At 42.7% G+C, this 19957-nt stretch overlaps 1 protein-coding gene across 1 annotated transcript; it reads right to left on the reverse strand.

Moving 5' to 3' along the window:
• Window positions 1–1523: 1523 nt before the first annotated feature.
• Window positions 1524–17308, reverse strand: mbd6 (methyl-CpG binding domain protein 6). The gene is made up of 13 exons (XM_073470149.1): window positions 17110–17308; window positions 15918–16151; window positions 14991–15130; window positions 14312–14414; window positions 13505–13676; window positions 9713–12136; window positions 8045–9051; window positions 7511–7619; window positions 7176–7321; window positions 5153–5914; window positions 4866–4918; window positions 4648–4714; window positions 1524–3322 (listed from the first exon to the last, which is right to left on the reverse strand). Exons 3-13 carry the CDS (start codon window positions 15104–15106, stop codon window positions 3251–3253), a joined length of 5031 nt encoding a protein of 1676 aa, XP_073326250.1. The 5' UTR covers window positions 15107–15130; window positions 15918–16151; window positions 17110–17308; the 3' UTR covers window positions 1524–3250.
• Window positions 17309–19957: the final 2649 nt, after the last annotated feature.

Genomic DNA, 19957 nt, shown 5'->3' on the forward strand with positions numbered 1-19957 from the left:
ACATCATTAAAACCAGCGACTGTGATGTTGCTCGATTCTCCTTGTGGCTTTACTTGACGCTGTCTCTGTCTCTTCTGTGTTATTTTCTTTTGCTTGTCGGGTGCGGCGGTGGATGTGCGTCTGGGCCGGGTGAAGGTGAGATGCTGCTGGAAGGGCAGTGAGGTAAAGCTGCCACAGCGCCCTCTACAGACGGGTGAAGGAAGGGCGTGGTCTGCATCCGCCTCTTTAAAGTGGTACCCACAGCTCAGCATCCTCACAGACATGCGGGCGGAAACCAGAGCCCCGTGCTGCGGCGTCACATCCGAGCAGAGCCATGAAGGATGGCTTCATTACTTTCTGCAAAGCTGCTGCCAGGCCCCGCTGATGCAGTGACTAATCATCACAGCCATATTTTGGCCCCTCTCCGATCCCTGACTGTATTTCTAGGAAGGTTCAAGAAACCATTATGGGAATGCAGTGGAGTTATTGATTAACAGATGAGTTCAAGCTTCACCTTGGTGGAGCATTACAGTGTCTTATGACTCTGGGATGATGCAGCACAATGTCAAACCTGAAAAAAACAAAAACATTACCACGCACATTTTAAAAATTACTCAGTCATTTAGAGTGAACATTTTAAATACTATTCAGAAAGCACTCATTGAGTGCAAATACCCACAATAAGGCTGCACAATCCCATACATGTTTTTAATAAAAACATATTTACCTGCGTCAAAGATATTAACTCAATAGTCCACTTTTACAATATTACCAGATCCTAAAAGTCCCAGTTTTGACAGGATCCATGAGAAAAAATCAGCAGTTAATCAGTGACCTAATTTTCAATTTTAATGAAATCTGTGACCATTTGTTTTAGATATCCTCATAAAAAGCCAAATAAACAGAGAAAGGCAAACCCTGACCATGTTTAGAAACAATACGTATATATGCCTGCATCAAAAAATACACAAATATTGTACCAGATTTAAACTGGAGATTTTCAAAAAAGATCCTAAAAGTCCCAGATTTGAGCTGGTTGGCAGCTCGTGTCAGATGCTAACCCAAATCGTCAGTATCTGACGATCTGGGGATGAGACTCAGGAAGTTACATTTTGGTGCTTTAGAATCAGCAAAGCCCTAATTTTAAAAACCAGATCAAACAAATAGAACTGAGATCAGTTTTGTTTACGGTGGTAATAAACTGAGATTTGTGGGTTCCTGTTGTTTTCAGAAAGTAACATGTAGTTGCCCCTTGGTTGTACTTCTGGCAGTGTGACAGAGACTAGACTTAAAGAAATGACTGTGACTACAGTATACTGTTATATTAAAGGACAGTCCTCAATAGGATTAAAGAATGTGAGAGTTTACAGTAATTTAAATAGGTTTCAGCACTTTTTAAAAAATATATTTTTGGTGTAACAGGCAAGAACGTTTTGCTCATGTTCAATATATTCTTTCCAACCACATGTGAGTTAAAGGTAAATGCACATACCTATCAACTTGAAGTTCCTCACAACCATTTCAGAAGAGAAATCAACACGAAGTACATTTTCTGTAAATTGTTTAATATTAAATAAAAAAAGACTCCCATATAAAAAAAGAAAGCTACAGTCCACAATTTAATCCTCTTTTCAAACATAAGTATTGAAAGCAAGGGGTAGAATGAGAAAAATACTTAATTACAATTCCCAGAAAAATTCACAATTCATTGTTTTCTCTCTTGTCTCTTTCTCTAACAATATAAAATCAAAATAAAACACATTAACTGTACATATGTACAAATCTCCAAGTGTAGAAATTGCATAATCTGCTTTCTTTTTCACTTTTCTTTATTCTTTTTTTTTGTTTGTTTTAATTTTTAAATACAGCTAGAGATGCCAGTACTCTTGGGGCAGGGCAGTGTGTGGAGGAGAGCTCAAACAGTGACATGAGGAGACAGACGGAGGATATCACTCCAAATCCACAGTAACACACGGACTTAACAGATCCACGTTAAGACATAATCACTCTGTGTTTCAGTTTTCCAGCCATTCGTTCAACCAATCAAAGGACATGCTGTACTCTACTCGGGATTCCTGCAAATACTCCATTTCATTTCCAGACACTTATCTCCTGGCTGGCGGGTAGAAAGACTGGGTTGGTGTTAGGTGAACAGATATTAAATAGTCTCCATCACACCACAGCTACACGTAATTCTTCACAGCAACAAATGACACAGCATGTGAAATGTTTTTTTTCAGTTCTTCAGAATTGTTACAGATCTGTTGTGGACCCTGCGAACGGTGAAAACTGGATGTTGTCTTTATTTTCCTGACCTGTCTGACGTGTAATGACATGATTCAAAGAGTTTTACAAAAGAACTTCATTTTTTTTCTCAGTTCATAAAATTATTAGTGATGCACAAACCATTAAGGAACATCTCACAGGACATGTGGAATCATGATAAAAAGTTATTTTCTTAGAGTGTGAAGAAACCTGATACGCTGAACCACATTATTTCCTTGGCTTGTCCCATATAGAGGTTATCTTATACTGTGAATGAAAACAAAAAAAATCAAGTCTGTTCCTTCTTACATTCCCTCCCAGCACCTCTGAAAACATTTCAGAATGTTTTGTTGAAATACAACCGCCATGTGTCTCTGCAAAGAGCCCTTTATCTTACAAACAGACAGGGTCTCGTTTACTACAATGAAAATAAATTCAACTAACGGTCGGACCAGCGAGGGGCTCAGCAATAGCACTGTTGTCCAACACACACTCAGACACGTAAAAAGACACACACACATCCACACACGGATAGACACACTTTCAACAGAGAGCATCGTTCAAGTAGATGGGCTTTATCCTGACTCACAGTTACACACTGATGAGAACAAAACAGTACTCTTGTTTGTTTTTTTGTGTTTTCTCATTGATATAATTCTAACACCAACCATAGTTAACAGATTTCTCTGATCACAATGTCAAGCAACCATTATTTTGTGAACTAGACCTAAGTGAAAAAGTATCCACAACATTTCTCTTTAATTTTTTTCCCCACACTTTTTATAAATTAATTTCTCAGACTAGATCTTTCTCCTATGTGTTTATTTCATAGTGGTTGCCATAACAATGGTTGACATGACAACGGCATAATATTAGTGCAGTTGAATTAAAAATAAAAGAAAGGTCTAAACAGTGGTGATGATGGTGGAGAGATGGAGGGGGGTAGAGAGGCGTCTGGCCGCCTTTCAATTGGTGAACAGCTCTGACTTACAGCTCCCTCCACCAATCACTGCCTCTGAGACCTGGCGCCTCGTCGCCTCCTGCCGCGGACTGACCTCTCAGGCTTCAGCAGTGCCGTCTGGAACAAGAAAGAGAGAAATGATTGGCACGTTAGCCTTATCCCTTTCCAGTGCCTTACTGATTAAATGATTTTACTGCTGCAGTCAGAACTGCACAATCATTCAGTGTGGAACAAACCCACCAAGCTTCTGTTTTGTTCCCATCACGGGGTAAAAAGAGTGCACTGTAGCAGACAAAATACTGACTCTTAAGCTTGCAATGATTCAGTGTCTTGATTTTGCCATCCACCCTATTCCTAGCCACTGTGATACCTTGCATGAATTAGGGTGTGACTTCTGGTGCATCCTATCACGCGGTTTCCATGATAACAAGACACTAATCCTCATTCTTAGAGCGAGCAGTACGGTGGATCATTCATTTATGAAGATATAGGTTAGCAACATAATTGTGTGAATACTACTAACAAAACAGTATTATTATTGCTTAGCACATTTAGCAAACGCTTCTAAAGTCTTGTAACTACTGCGGGTGTGTCAATTATTATGATACTTTTACCGACACTAGTTCCACCGAGCACCAGAATCCTTCATCATAAAACAAAAAATACATCCACAAGTTTCCTGGGGTGGTTACCGGGGAAATTATTATGATCAAGAATGAACACTGAACCTAAGCTTTTATATGGATGAGAGATCCTTACCATAGAAATTTTATGTACAGTTTTATGACAACTGGGCAACTCTGCTGATCATCTTTGCTACGATTGAAAGCTCCTAAAACAACACTCAACTAAATGGTGAGATTGTTTCCAAATGCCACTTTTATCCTTTAAGAAGATCCTTTTGACATTTCCTTTAAATGACATGTCTTTGTGCTAAGCTGTGATTGAGGGGTGATGATGGAAAATATCACACAGAATTACCTTCACTTGTAGCTCTTTGTACTCTACAGCCATGCTAGTGGCTCTGTGATGGCATACTGAGCTAAATGCTGACTCCAGAATGCTAACATGCTGATTCTTTGCAGGCATGTTTACCATCTTAGCTTGGTATGCTACTACAATAACATTTGCTAATTAGTACTAAAAACGTACAAAGTAAAAGTACGTAAAAGTACAGTTGAGGCTGACAGAAATGTCTTTAGTTATGCAGGCATTTCGTCAAACCAAAGTACTGAGAAAATAAAAAATGTTGACCTAATAATGGCGCTAGACCATTTAAGTGATTAAAATTCATCATAAGGAGGAGAACGTGAATGTCTGTACCAAATTTCATGATAATCCATCCTGTAGTTGTCACAGCATTTCACTTAAAACCACAAATGTGCAACTCATGGTGGCACGAGAGGAAAAGCCAGAGGATTAGCTGCTAACATGGCTCTTACCGTAGCCTTGGTTTCCTCTAGTGCTGTAGCATCCATGTCTCTGAAGTCCTCTAACACATTCTGTAGCCTGATACACAAAGAAAGAAACATATTAGTTTGTTATAGCCAAATAAGCCTGAAGGGCTATAACACTATATATTAAGTAACATCAGAAAAAGTATGTCTAAGGCACTGAGACATCACAGTACACTTTCTTGTAACTGGACAAGCCAACTTACGTTTGTTTCCTTTTCCTTCCTCTTCTGGCTCCACCCGCTGCTCCCGCTTGATCCTTGGGAGGCAGAATCAGAAACCACATTACAAAAACATCATGATGAATCATCCGACTGAAAACCCTAACACTAACCCAAGTCAATCACAATGCTACATTTCCCTTTTTTTAAACATTCTTCAGTCCATACCAAAAATAAATTCCGGTGTCTCAGCAGGATCATTATGCAGGCTCACTGTGAGACATAATATCTTGCCTACAGGTTTGAAGTAAACAGGAGATGCTGGCACTCACCCTTCCCTGTTCTGTGTGCAGTAATGTCCCAGCCGTCTCCTCACTGGGCCTCCCACTGCATCCATCCCTGGGACTGAGGTACCCTGCATGGGGAAGATGCCCCTGCCTATCCACCCCTGCCTCCACATAGGGGCACACAGCCGCAGCGGGCCCAGTACAGTCTGTCTTAGCCTCCTCCAAGTATATAGGTGGCAGGGGAGGCTCTGGATGAGTATGTCCGTCTACCATGACTGGTTTCCTTTGTAAGGGTGGCGTAGAGCCGTCCTCAGTGGGTTTGGGAGTCCCCTGGGCTGGGGAATGAGCTGCTGCTTCCAGGCAGAGTCGGGATAAGTCTGGGTTGCGAAGGGAACAGGCCCGACGTGGGCTGAGGGAAACTGGGGCACTTGCCTGGGGCAGGGTTGGGATAGGGGTGGACGGAGTATGGTGCTCCACTGGGAAAGAAACCGGCGGTAAGGCACAGAAGGGTGAAGTGGGGTCAGATGGCCCCATGTGGGCCCTGTCTTCTTGCTCTTTAGCACTGACTTGAAGGAAGGAGGTATAAATAGTGTCCATGAAAGAGGTGTAGGGATCAATAACAGACCTTCCCTCAGATACTCGCTGTTGGGGTGGAGTGGGTTCTCGGGCAGGGGCTTGAGCTGGAACAGGACTGTGAACCACTTCGGGAGCCATCTGACTGGCTGGAATGTCTTCCTGTGGGGCAGGGCTTTGAGAGTCCTGCAATGAGACTGGCTTCTCTCCTTCTGGGGGTGGTGCAAGGTTTAACTAGAGGAAAAAAGTTGAGGCAATCAATAACAGTCAGAGATCCCCCAAAAAAATGTTTTGATAAAATTAAGAAACATTTTGTGTTCTCATTGATGCAAAAGACTCCAAAAGAAAATCATTCACATTTCCTGACATATATACAAACCTGCCACAGACAATTTATTACAGTGAGGATATAAAAAATTAAGTTAAAAAATGAACCATGTCCCAATAAAGTTTTTCTTTTTTTTGGCCCGGATACCTATCCGAGTCCTTCAGCCTTATGTTGATGCAGAGTCGGATCCAAAGCTTATATTTACCTAAACATTAGTTAAAAACGTAGCTACTCGATCCAATCAACTGAGGTTAACAGTTATATTTAAGAGCTTAAATTATACTGTATATGAGTTACTGGACCTCTGAAATCGCTTGAGTGAAGCATCTTTACTCACAAAATATCTTTGGTTGAGTACAGACACCAGCTGGAGGAGTTTAACTCAACAACAGCCAAGTTTAATAATAGCCTGTCAGAATTAACATTAATAAGACAGCTGATATGATCTGCCGAAAAAGGAAAAGCTGCTACCTGGATGTTTTGTACACAAAGAGACAGTTACAGTCAGAGTTTAGGAATTCATGACACCTGATTTTGCCACCAAGGTTGTCAGGACTTAAGAGTTTGTGAATATATTTGTGAGCACTGGCGTAAGTCTTAATTTTCACTTATATATGCAGTGAAGTTCTCAGTGTGGAGCCTGGTTATCATAAAAAGGAGAGCATTGCTGCAACACTAGCAGACGGAGGTGAACAAAACATAATTGAGTGCAGTCAAGAAAGGATCGGCTCTATTTTAGCCAATGCAATTCCTTTAAAGTATAACCAGATCGGCTCCAATAATGATCTTAAGGATCAGGACATCTCTAGTGAACATTAAAAGCATTGTAGAACAATCCAAATCCAAGTCCATAAGTCTGAATACACAGACCACTTTTGGCAGTAACATCTTGATTCGCTTTCTGTCATCGAGAACTATAGCGATTATATACATGGACAAGCACTTTATGAAGAAGAAGGATGAGAAAGTCAAGCTAGCTTCTGGGATAGCTGAACCATTTCACCAGAGCTCATTGAATCAATGTAGCGCTGGACGAAAAGGACAGAGCCTCTTGAATTTCACGTAATTTTGCATTTCTTCCCTGACTAATTAGTCTATTATTACCGGTTAATTGGTGCCGGGTTATTGAAAGCAAAATAAACCAAAACTGACATCCCCATTACCTACCTGTATGTTGTTGAGCAAGTTGATTGCTCCATCAGGACCCTGCAGCAGAGGCATGCCCAAAGCAGAGGTCTGGACTGAGGGCAGGAGGATTGAACCTGCTCCAATACCCAACATGTTATTGAGGCCCGTGATGGCAGAAAGATCTCCTACAAAGACACAAGTCATAGATGCTCTGAAAAATGTCTCACTGCTACAGAAAGGTTGCAGTATTTTACGTTTTAATACTGCGAAGTTAGACATTTTTGCTGGTATTATTTCATTTTTTCCCAAACATATATTTTTTAATCTTGAGAAAGAAGATAATGGAGTGTTACAGAGGGTCGGCATTAACTCACCTAATACAGCAGAGTTAAGCAGAGTGGGCAGTAACTGTTGGAGGATGGGGTTGTCCTTGCCTTGGAGAGATAGGGGGATGAGGGTGTCAACACCAGCATCAGTAGATACCTGGAGTACAGAAGAGTAGAGGAGGAGAGGATTAGAGTTTCAGGCAAACAATTACAAAATAGTGAATGGAGAATAGTGACGAAAAAAAGGTAAATGCAGATGAAGAGAGAGACAGGACTCAAATGCTTGATATTTTTAAATGCAAAATTAAAATTGTTACCAAAACAATGTGCATTCACACCTGAAGTATATTAAGATAGACTGTAACCAACCCAAACAAACCAGGTAGTTTAAGGAGGGCTTAATTTGAAAATATTTTAAAGAAAACTGACATTTTAGCAGTAAAGGAAAACAGGTTGATGGATTACTCAGAAAAATAAGGCATGAGGAAACAATGGAGCAGCTGAGGAAATTAGCTCATAGGTTTTTGTAGGGAAACTAGGAGGAGCACAGAGGAAATAGCTATAGGAGATAAGGGAGCCTACCTGAGGTTGGGTATGTTGGGTTTGCTGTGCAGGAGCTAAATGGGTGTGGGGAGGTGGGTGGAGCTCGGCAGAGCTCAGGGCAGCAGTGAGCAAGGCAGGGCTGAGGGGCAGGAAGGCTGCGGGGGGAGGAGGAAGAGCGGCAGGAAAGAGCAGAGACTGCAGGGCTTGAACGGAGCCCTCAGCTCCAGGAGGAATGGAAAGAAGGCCCTGGACAACCTCCAGGAGGCCTGGTCCAGGCAGGGTTGATGGATCCAGGAGGCCAGAGGTCTTATCCAGGGTGAGACCCTCCAATGTGGTGGGGATCTGCTGTGGCTGCTGGAGAGGAACTTCCAAGCTGACCTGGCTCAACTGACCCAGCCCAGATAGAGGTAACAAAGGCGCATGCTGTTGCCCTAGCAACAAGGACGCCATAAGCAGAGCCTGAAGGCTAGGTTTTTCTGTCAGACCTAAATCAGCTTCCTGTCCTGGGGTAGGGGTTGAGGCTGGGGCAGGGAGTGGGTTCAGCAGGCCCAAAAGGTTCAGAGGCAGCTCCCCTTGAGCACCACTCAACAAGGGCAACAGGGGAAACAGAGGGTTATTGTTTATCTGCTGTTGCTTCTGTTGTTGATCCTGGTTTTGCTGCTGTGTGTCTTGTTGGTGTATCAGTAGCTGCTGCTCTGATTGCTGCTGCTCTGCAAGATTCTGTGGTGTAGCATTGGCAGGGGGCATCTGTGCATGTTGCCCTCCCAACCACAGCCCCCCAAGGGGCAATGAAGCCAGGACTGTAGGGTCCAGGAGGGATGGTAGACCACCTGTGGATGACAGCAGCTGCAGCAGCTGCTCCTGGTTCATGAACGGAAAGGCCTCTGCCAGAGGTAAGGGAGTGGTTGAGTCACCCACAGCTGAAGGTGTATGAGGACTGTGATTGTCCCCGAGACGAGAGGAGACAGCGGACCCGGGGCTGGTGTCTGCTGGAGATTTGGTCACTATGGAGACCTTCGGGTCTACACATCTAGGCTCCTCTGGCCCTGTGGGAGAGACATGAATCATTCACATGTGGTCTACAGTCTGGTCAACCTATCAATCAGTTAACATATTTTATAAAAGAGTCATGCGTTAGCAACAAGACAGTATTACATTTTCAAGCTAGCACATCAATAAAAATGGTTGGTAGGCTGTTGATTCAGAGCAAACTTAATTGTCATAAAGCTATATCCACAATGAAAAATCAGGATGGACTATGGTAATATCAAATTTACTGGCTACTTATATTAAGTTACTATAATTTTGGTGGAGTCTCAATGAAGTTAACCAATAGTGAAGCCTGTTCGTGGGCCATGCTTATACTCATTGAACTTGAGTTACATCCAGTACCTACTACTTTCAGTAACAAGATTGTACTTGTCAAACGGAAAATCCAAGTGTGTGGGGTGTTACAATGGTAGAGGGCTCAGTGGGGCAGTCAGCAATGGGTCGGCTCAACCCAAGTAAGACATGTAAATACCACATGTATTGCTAATATTAATCAGACTTAAACGAGCAAAATTTGTGAGAGAATCTTGATGTCTATATGGGTACATTTCCAGTGTATTGCCCAGCTCTACATATCATATTGCTTCAGTATGCATTCAAAATTAGGGTTATATCTTCAAGAGTAAAGACACACTTCAGACTAAAAATCGTCCTCACCTGCAGTGGGATTTCCTTGGGAAGACATCGCAACATCAGTGGTACGGTCAGAGGAGTAGCCCTCCCCCTGGGGCACTGTGGAAGATGCTGCGAGAAGGGCCAAGACATGGTTGCTAAGATCAAGAGGCTTCGGGGAGCTGGATATCGCCACAGAAACACTGCCTTGAGAATGACTCAGGTCCACTGATGTCCCCACAGTGCCCTGTGGTGACGTTTCCTGCAATGGTGACTGGGAAACAGAGTCTATTGTAGAAATGTGATTCTCAGTTGGTTGATGCTTGTCCGAGAGACTAGGGGACATGTGCTGAGATGGGCTGCTGCTGTTGTGTAAAGCTAAATGTGAGTTGGGCAGCATTGTAGAAGAAGGTGAATGTCTCTGTAGAGGACTGGATTTAGTAGACCGAGGATGTGATGGAGACTGCACTGATCTGAACTGAGAGGAACTGGGAGGGGGAGAATGCGGCTGTGGCACCGAGGGTAGAGGATTAGTGTTACTGGTTCGGCACGGTGACTGAGTCTGTCGGTGCGTGATGTTGGAATGAGGGGTGGGTGAAGAGGGTGATAGTCTGGGGCTGTGTTTATTAGTGTGTCCACCTCCTTCAATAGACACAGATCCTGGCTGAGCTGAAGCAGAGTTAGATGCTGAGGCTGTGGCCTGTGCATTCTGAACACTGAGCAGGTGTAACAGAGCAGACAGGGGCTGGGTCTGAGAATCCAAGCTGAGAGGTGCAGGTGTCAGGTGTGTAGTGAAATCCAGAGCCTCATTTTGACGAGGAAGCCTGGAAAGGTGTGCTATCTGACGGGCAGCAGGGAGCCTTGGCGTCTGCCCAGGGAGTAGATGATGATGGTTTTCTAACATGACAGCATTCTGGTTCTGCACAGCTGAGGTAGAGGATGAGTGCGAGGAGGAGGAGGGGTAGGAAGAGGAAGAGGAGGACAGGTTGATAGCTGTAGCAGAAACGGCATCTCCTGGTGGTGTCTTCCGTGGCCCATTAGCCAGCTGCTGGGTGTCTCTAAGCATGCTGAGCACTGTGGGAGATCGCCGCTGCCTCTTCCTGTGCGATGCATTGCGCTCTCCTGTGGGAGGCAGGTGGGGCAAGGAGGAAGCCAGGGACTGGGCCAGAGAGTGGGATGGAGGAAAGAGGACGGAGGAGGCTGATGCAAGGGAGGGGTGGGGAGGCCTAGAAGAAGCGATGGAGGAAGGAGGGTGGCTGTTATGTAAAGTGCTGTTTGTTACCTTTGATGACGGCTGCTGCTGTGCCTCTTTCAAGACCTCCAGTGAAGAGGGCAAGCTCACCGGGTGGCTGGCCACATTTGAGCTCTGGCCCTGGGTTATCTGGTTAGACAGCTGAGCCTTGGCAGCCGCAGAGAGCAGGCTACTCGCAGGGAAAGAAGCTGGGTGTGGCAGCTTGCTGTGATGGCTGTGGTGTTGGTTCAGAAATGGCCCCAGAGGTAAACTAGAAGGCCCTGCCGAGCTCAGCTCAAAACTTGGTGGTCCTGAGCTGGGATTCGGACTGTTGGTGCTCTTCAAGGGCTTGGAGGAGAGAGCATGAGGGTTGCTACTGCTTTGGTTGGTCAGTAAGGAGGGGTTATTAGGGATAAGGAGGTGATGGTTATTAGTGCTGCTGTTGCCTGAGTTCTTAAACTGCTCCAAGATGTCTTCCAGCTTGTACTTGGGGAAGTGGGGGCTGGGGTTTGGGGAGAGAGGAGAGTGTGGCGAGGAAGAGGTGGATTTCCTCCTCTGAGACATGTTACTTCCCATCAGTCCTCCTCCTGATGGCGCTGCTATTGAGCCTCCTCCATGATCAGAGAGAGGGGAAGGAGAGGCTGAGGGGTGGCGGGAGCGCTGGTGAGGAGACACACAGTTCATGTTATGGACAGAGGGGGAGAGGGAGGGAGACGGAGAGAGGGGGGAGCCTGCCACAATGACACCATGAGGATGATGAGCGTGAGTCTGTGCTCCTCTTCCTCCTCCACCCATGGTCATAGGGGAAGAGGGAGGAGGCGAAGAGAGGGGGCCTAGCCGAGGAGAACCCGGAGTCTCCGGGGTTTTGGGTGTTCTTTGACCTTGACTGACGTTCTGGGGCGTGGGGGTGCGGGGTGACCTCTGTGCAGAACTGTAAGATGGGAATGAGCTGGAGGGAGAGCTGGAGGAGGCAGGGATAGGAGGAGGATGGTGAAGTCTTCTCAAAGCCTCGAGGGGATGGTGAGAGTTAGTGCCTGTGTGAAGGACCGGGGAGGAACCATTGTAAGGGTAAATAAACTGGTGGGAGGATTTGGGGCTGGCACAAGGGTTTGGGTGGAGGTTGCTGTGAGGTCGAGCCGGGACTGGATGGAGTTTTGGATGGTAAATTCCATGGCTCTCCTCTTCTCGCTCCACGCGTACTCGCTTTGGATCGCGGCTGTCTGCCCCAATGCTCATGTCTGAAGAGGACACACACACAAGAAAAGCATTTACCAAGTTGTTGTTACACCAATAAGACAGTATTATTGTATCTTGCATACAGTATATAAGTAATGATGGATAATGGATGTTCTACCATTTTTGATATTTGATTTTGGGGTAATTAGTGTGCAGTCTTGAGGCCATGCTAAGATCTAAGGACTCTAGTTTGGAGATACTATCAATCATGAACAGTAGATGCTGCAACCTTTCTGGTTACCCAACCTTATTATTAGCTTCTGTCTTTAGAAACATTCATGCGTTTGTGAAAGCAGAAAGGGTTTCAAAGTATGAAACGCAAAAACATTATTCCCTTATGCAGAAGCCCATTTACATTTTGGATGATGTGATGAGGAAACTGCAGCAGAGTGAGACCTAACTCACTCTAACCACAGATGTTCAGGGTGTTTAAGTTTATTTCCCCAATACTGTTTGTGCCCTTTCTTGGATCTGTGTTAACTGAATACAAATTAGCGAGACAGAAGATAATGGGACAAAATAACCAAATAAGTCAAATAATAAACAGACTTAAGAAAAATGAGGATGGGGACTGCAGTGATTGAACCATTCACACACTGTGAGTTTGCTCTCTGAATATATTGATGGATAAAAACTACAGCAAGACAATACATGTGAGCAATCAAGGTATCCACAAACCATACATCATGATCTTTGCTAAATGTCTTCTTAAGTACATTACTGCTGTTTAAATATCACTCATTTAAATTCTGTGCGTCTATCAGCAGCTGCACTGACCAGCACTCATTTTTTTCAATCCCCCGCCCACCTGCTCCCGCAGGACTTCTGACCATCACTGCCTTCTCTAGACTAACAGATACCCCATCCCACTCCCGCCCACTCCTGCAGTGCTTCTGATCACACACAACATCAAAAATATTTGCTAGTGAAAATCTGTCCGGCCCTTCCTACAGAAAAAACAAGACACATTTAGTTTTATTAATTTGCTGTGGGCAGTAGGAACTTAAGTGTATCTAAACATGGATATAAATCATGTCACAGATTCTCTGACGGCTAATGTCGAGGGAACAAGAGAACGGGGGGAAAGCTAAATGGAAACATCTGTTTCTGTATGGTGGAGGCATGTGGTTAACTATGAGACAGTGTATTAACATGCATGGTTAAACCCAATAACAGCCTCTCATACTTTCAGAAATCAAATTTTATCTCCAATTCATCCCACCATGATGATGGCACTGCCAACCCCAATGTCAAAAGATTTGGTTACAGCCTGACAGAAATGAACTGGATACACCTTATAGGCCGAGTGCATCCACACCAAAACTAAAATGAACATTTCCTACATGATGCTGAGCAGCATATGTGTTTACCTGGATGATGAAGGTTGGCAAAAGGTAGCTGTGAGGCCTGCATACTCCGACATAGAGCAGCCATCGCTACCACTTTCCTGCGGTGGTTACACAGTTTGGTCATGTCCTGCTCTGCTTTGCCTAATGGCTGGCTGTGCTGCTCCACCTTCACTCCCACAGTGAAGTTGAAAACCTGCAGGATAGCAGATAAAAGAGGATTAGACAGAACACAGAGATAACTCTTAGTATAACATTTAATCAAATTTAGGACAGTTAAGGGCACCAGTGGGGGAATGTTACACTATAATATGCACAGTCACACAAGGATCATTGTGCACTCTCATTTTTATGAAGAAAAGGTTAGCCATGATTCCAGTGGGACAAAAAGCTACTCATAGATATTTAATTCACCACATGTGGGGATGTCTGTATCTCCTTCATAATGAAAACCTCACAGTGCTGCAAAGAATTATTATGCTACTTGATTATCACTAAGAACTTGACTCAATTTTGCAATTTATCTCCATTAACACACACGTCATAAGCCATTTCAAATCGAGTTTCATACATGACACCAAAATCGAAACACATCACTTTAAAAACATAATCTATTGATCTCAGTATCTGAAGTATTGACTTGTAAAACGAATGCACCACAGTAGTCAAGTGAACTTGAAAAGGTCATTACCCAGTTGTTAAAATGTATATAAATGTGCATATCCAAGTGTCACAAAGCTATTAAATAATATATTCATAATTTTTCCGTTTATCGCCACTTAAGTACAGAACCCACAATGCACTCAAATTTAAAACTTAGACCGGCTTTACCTTATGGATGATGAGTGGACACTCAAGACCACATTTGCAGGTGCCATCAGTCAACAGATAGGACTTGACCTCGTCCAGAGAGGAAAGGGCAGTGCCACTGGGACTACAGAAAGAAGACGGGGACAAACTTTAACAGCAAACTCAGAACAAAAATAAAAGATATGAGTAAAAGATGCTTTAGCAAGGCCTGCTGTATTAGAGAAACTCTGAAAATAATTCTTCTTATGACGTATTATACACCACTGAATGTGATCTAAGCTCCCTGTTACCTGTTTTTATGTCTGTCTGGAGAAACTACAGTTACTTGGCTTGTTATGTAAAACATAAATATCTAATGTAACTAAATAAATGTCATATGTTACACACATTAAATTTGAGCAAAATCCAAACTAGTGTTCAATAAAATATATGTATGCTAATCCAAAGAAACTCTTCTGCTGTAAACTGGCCAAGGAAAATAATGCAAAGGTAAATCTTTATTCAAAGAAAAAAAAAACCTCTCTAAATCTCAAAAACAAATCCACATAAATCCTGGTCATCTTTCCAGGTAGTATCCTATAACATTTTGGCACCATCATTCTCATTTCTCCATAATAAAGGATTTAGCTCACACACACCAAGATGCCTTCATATCAACATCAAGTCTGCATATTCTTGCTGTTTAACTGCACCAACCCACCTGACATAGATCACCTGCCCGCCCTCCACTCTCCTCTGCCAGCCGATGGGGACGTGTATTGCAGTGGTGTGGACCCCATCCTTGTCCCCACTTACAGTCTCACTGCCTCCCATCATTTTGTAGTTGCGGCCTGCCAGCACCTTGGAAAAGAAGTCAAATGTTAATAAATCTCTTCTTTAATCCCATAGAATAAAGATAAACCTATTGAAAGACTTGTGGGTTTTGCTTATTACATATATTACATATGTCTTCTTTCCTTTTTTGCTGGAAAATCTTTGTTCTGTATTTGAAAAGTCAATGTCAAGGCTCCCAACTTAGCTGAACCTCTATTAAAAATGTATGTATACATGGGACTAGTTTGTTTCATGTATCAGTGTACTTTGTCGTGCCTCACCGTGAGTCACTGAATAAGTAAACACATGCATGCATAAAATGGATGAACGAATGTCTCTGCTGTGTAGTCTTCGGGATATCAATGTTCTAATTAAAGCAAGCTGCATGCCGAATGTGTGAGCCACGTTCATCTGATTACACAAAGCCAAATGTCGGCGTCAAACATAAAATATTCCAAAATACAACTTTGGCACCATGATGAAATCATCCTAGGTTTAACACAATCATCAAGAATACAGACAACAAGGGTTCCTAATAAATAAATTGCACTATTTCAATATCAGTTACAAGTTTCCTCCCCTGCTTTCTTCTACGATTCCAAAAAGGTTGGGCAAAGTGCCCAATGTTTATATTCCTTATGTATGTGCACACAACAATTCAAGCCTCTACAGAATGTTGTCTCAAAAATGTAATACCCAAAATATAATGAAAACATATCATTACAGGGTGTGGCCAAGGCAAAAGAAAGGGCTTTAGGTGTACTTTCAAGGTAAAGCAATAAAAAATAGAATTGCTGAAGCACATTTAGCATACCTTGTCATCTTTGGGAAGCCAGGATTTGTTTTGGCTAAGGTATCCACTGTCCAATGTACATGCTGGTGGGTGAGAAGCACACAGACTGCCAGTAGGACCTGACTTGATGCCCAAACACCTGGACTTTGCTCGACTTTGAGGCAGATCCTCAATTTAGAGGATAAATCCTGCAGATTTATTTTGTTCAGTTCACATCAGAGGTCTGATGGGGGGTCTTGGATGAAGATGGTGAGCCTGCGAAGAAAGGGGGAGGTGGATTATGTAATCTGACAAGTAGAACCAGGGTACATAAGTGATGTAATAAACCATTTCCAGCAATTGATTTGATCCAGGCGTACTTCAAAAAATGATTACATGAGATAGATTACTCTCTGATAAAGAATACAACTTCAGAGCAAGCTGCGGCTACTTTGAAGTGGGAGGGTGTGTTTGGATAGGCCCGTGGGTTAACTGAATGTTTAGCCACAATATAAGCAGCTGCCTTTCTAGCAAACATCTTACAAGCTAACAAGCTAGCAACTTGAAACGAGCATGAAATAAAATGTTGAGGGAATCTGTAGATGAGCTATAGTCGACATCTCTGCAGTGTGCAGCCCTGGAACAATATCTCACAAACTACACGAATGATAAACGGCAGACTAGCAGCTAGGCTAACAGCTAAGCTAGCAGGCTACCCTACTTTGTACTATGTTGTCGTGACAGCTGTCAGGCGCACAAAACACTCCGATGCAAAAACTCTTGCGTGTTAGCTACGGTAACGAGAAACAAGCCAGGGAAAATACTGCTTCGCAAAAAACACGATCGCCAGAATGCACTCACATATTGACAGCCGCTAACTATCGTTAATGTTAGCAGGACCTATCAACCTTTCTCTGCGTCAGGCTCTCTGTATTGGCGAAGTTTTGGAGTCTTCGCTTTTCTGGCTCGCGGGAGAATCAAGAGTTAGCTGGCTAGCTAACGGACTAGCCAGAGAATGTTTTGAGAACGGCTGATACTTAAATAAATAACCGGAAAATAAACAATTTCATCATTTAAACCATGCATTGGCGCGATCAATCAGCTCTCAGCGTTTATGCAACGTCTGCCAGTCCGATTTAAAAACAAAGGGCAATAACGCTTCATTTTACTGCGCCTGAGATCTCGGGGCTAATGCTACCAGCTAGGCTAGCAGAGCTAACAGACTGAAATTTACTTGATTCTGGAGTGTCCCAACAAGACTGGAGGATGTCCCGCTCCCGGCGCACAGTTATCCAGCCGCTGCTTTGGTCTCTGCTCTGCTAAACCGTCTCGCATTCAGATGTATTCCGACAACCATTACGACCCATGTAATCCCAAATTCACAGTTTCCCACTGTTTTTTTCTTACAGATTCCGAGCAAAAAAATAATGGAGTTTTCTGTTGGGCATGCGCATTGGGCGCTCAGGGAGTATTGTACCCGACATGCACCGGGACCTTTGTAGTGTTCCAGACAGACATCAGTGCGGAGCTCCTTGATAGAGGACATGATAATGACAGAATGGTAAAAGGCCTCTGCAGTTCACAATAATGGATTCATGAGCAGCTGTCTGCACTGAATCTTAGCACAGATACACATTGTTTTGAAATATACAGAAATTAAATATAATAAATACACATTTAAAAAGGCTATGTTTTAAATTGTACAATTTATTAATCCATATTGCACACTTTCATTGCCTCGCTGCACCATATAATTATTCCATGCATAGCCCAGTGTTACATTATATGTATGTTATATGTCTGTTTGTTGTTTTTCTGTGATTAACATATCTCAGAGAGCATTCTCTGATTTTGGTACAGACTGAATTAGACAACCTAGTAGCATAAAGCAGGCAACTGCCCTGGGGCCCCTGACTCTCAGGGGGCCCATATGGCAATTAGCGTGTGGTAATTTCATTAACTACAAATTTGTCTGGTAATACTGTATACACCGTTAATGCACAATATGAATAGAAATGACAAGGACCTTGAGGTAACATGTGGTTTGTTACATAATATTGAGGCCCCCTGAACATTACGAGTTGAAATGTAACCTTAATTAATTCAGTTTATAATGGTTTTATGTGGAGAAATATCCCTTAAAGGTGACAATGTAGTTTTGGGGGAGACATTTTAAAAGAGGAGAAAAATATTCACCGATTGTTTTCCATTAAAAAAACATGTCTGATTTTAGTGACCACATGATCCACCTCCTAAGACATTTGTGTGCAATACACCTTCTAGGGACACTACCAGTGTCGCTGTGACTTTAAACACTTACAACTTCCATTCATGAATCTAGTGTCCAGACAACTCCCCCCGTGCAATCATACCCCTCTGAGAATATTTTGACCAGTCAACAAAAATGTCACAGAACATTAAACATTTGATTTACTAACTTTTCAGTTACAGTATATCATTTCTATATCTCCAGACATGATGGTGTAAATGATCAGAAAGTACAATTTTAAGATTTTTAGTCTAAAGAAACATCAGAGGGAGCCTTAAAATGTCTGATATGTGTGTAACTGTATGTAAACTCAGCCTCAGATATTTAACCCCCCCGAATTAAAAGATATATTACTGATCACATTACCTCAGTCTCTTGAATTGTAGTCTTGCCTACCACACAACATAACCATAATTTTTATATATTAACCATAGACAAAATGCTTTATACAAAGGCGACACACAGGTTTGTGCTTTGTTCTCAGTCTCCGAGGGAATAACAGGATACTGAACACTATGAATGCCTGTGTGTCTGTGTGTTTCTGTTGTCTGTGAACAAGTGGGACAAGGGGAAAGAGGTGAGTATATGTGTGTAATGAAGACAGAGGGAGAGAAGTATCTGATTTCCCCTCGTCATCGGTGCTGAGTCCGAGATCCCCAGCTGTCCCAAACAGTCATCTTGACACATGAGTGCTCAGCCTGGCACGCACACAAACATACATACAAACACACACACAAAATCATAGGTAAGTACACAAAACACAGACATATAATAGCATCTGAGCACTTTGGAAATCACCTAAAGAGACAATAAAGGGAGTAAAGAAAGAAAGGGCCCAGACAGAGAACCCTGAGGGCTTGAAGTGAGGAGGCAGGTGGGTCGGCTGGTTTGTTGGACTCAGATCCACTGGACGTTCAGCACTCCAGTCAACGCCAGCAGGTCAAGGACTCATTCACAGAGAGATTTACTCACACACTGGATTTTGTCCTCTGAGCTGCCTGAGTTTTGAAAAGAGGTACGTTCCAGTTTGAAGTTTAAGGTTATTCCACTGCAAAAATGTGTTTGCATGACAAAAGCATGTTCATTGAATCTGATTTCAGAAAAGCAGTCACATAAAGCTTTGAAATACTAACTGAATAACTGATATATGGAAGATGTTTTTGCCAATTTGCAAATATTGATTTTCATTGCGGTCGTACTTTCTAGAATTTTCTTCCTCTTTTTCTGACTGGCAGAGGCACCCAAAATAGCTGTGATGAGATTGAATTTCACAGCCCTAGAATAGTTTGTTGGACAAGTGCACTCGTACAGTATGTGTGTTTGTGTGTGTACACGAGTGCATAGCAAACTTTTTTTGTTAAGAGTTCATACAGACACAAGATGAACATCCTGTACATGCGTTGGTGTCACTGTGTGTGCTGTGTCTTAAACAACTATCCACATCACAAATACAATATGTACATGTCATGTAATTCTACTGTGTAGATTTGGTTTAAATCATTATCTTCTCATAGAGGTTGACGGATGATAAAACACTGAGCCGAAATCTATTTGATACTTTTTGAATTGATGCCACATGAAGGCCAATATTCTCACATAATAAGAGTTAACATTAAATCATTTTATTCAGATTCATACACATGGTTTATGTTTTTTGTTGATTTTACCAAACCATGGCATATTACATTTCATATGAGAAAAGACATAGTTTAAAAAAGGCATTTAATGCAGTGTATTTGTTAAATCCTTGCCATTAATTATCCCCGATAATCACAAATTTACATTATTTGACGCAAAACCTAAAAAAACAAAA

This window comes from Pagrus major, chromosome 7, assembly GCF_040436345.1.
Source record: "Pagrus major chromosome 7, Pma_NU_1.0".
Classification (NCBI taxonomy): domain Eukaryota; kingdom Metazoa; phylum Chordata; class Actinopteri; order Spariformes; family Sparidae; genus Pagrus; species Pagrus major.

Coding starts and splice junctions, on each gene's coding strand:
- mbd6 (XM_073470149.1), bottom strand. CDS start 15,106: ATGATGGGAGGCAGTGAGACTGTAAGTGGGGACAAGGATGGGGTCCAC. Junction 12,137..13,504: donor TGCCAACCTTCATCATCCAG/GTAAACACATAT, acceptor TGTCCTCTTCAG/ACATGAGCATTGGGGCAGAC. Junction 4,919..5,152: donor TGCACACAGAACAGGGAAGG/GTGAGTGCCAGC, acceptor CTGCCTCCCAAG/GATCAAGCGGGAGCAGCGGG.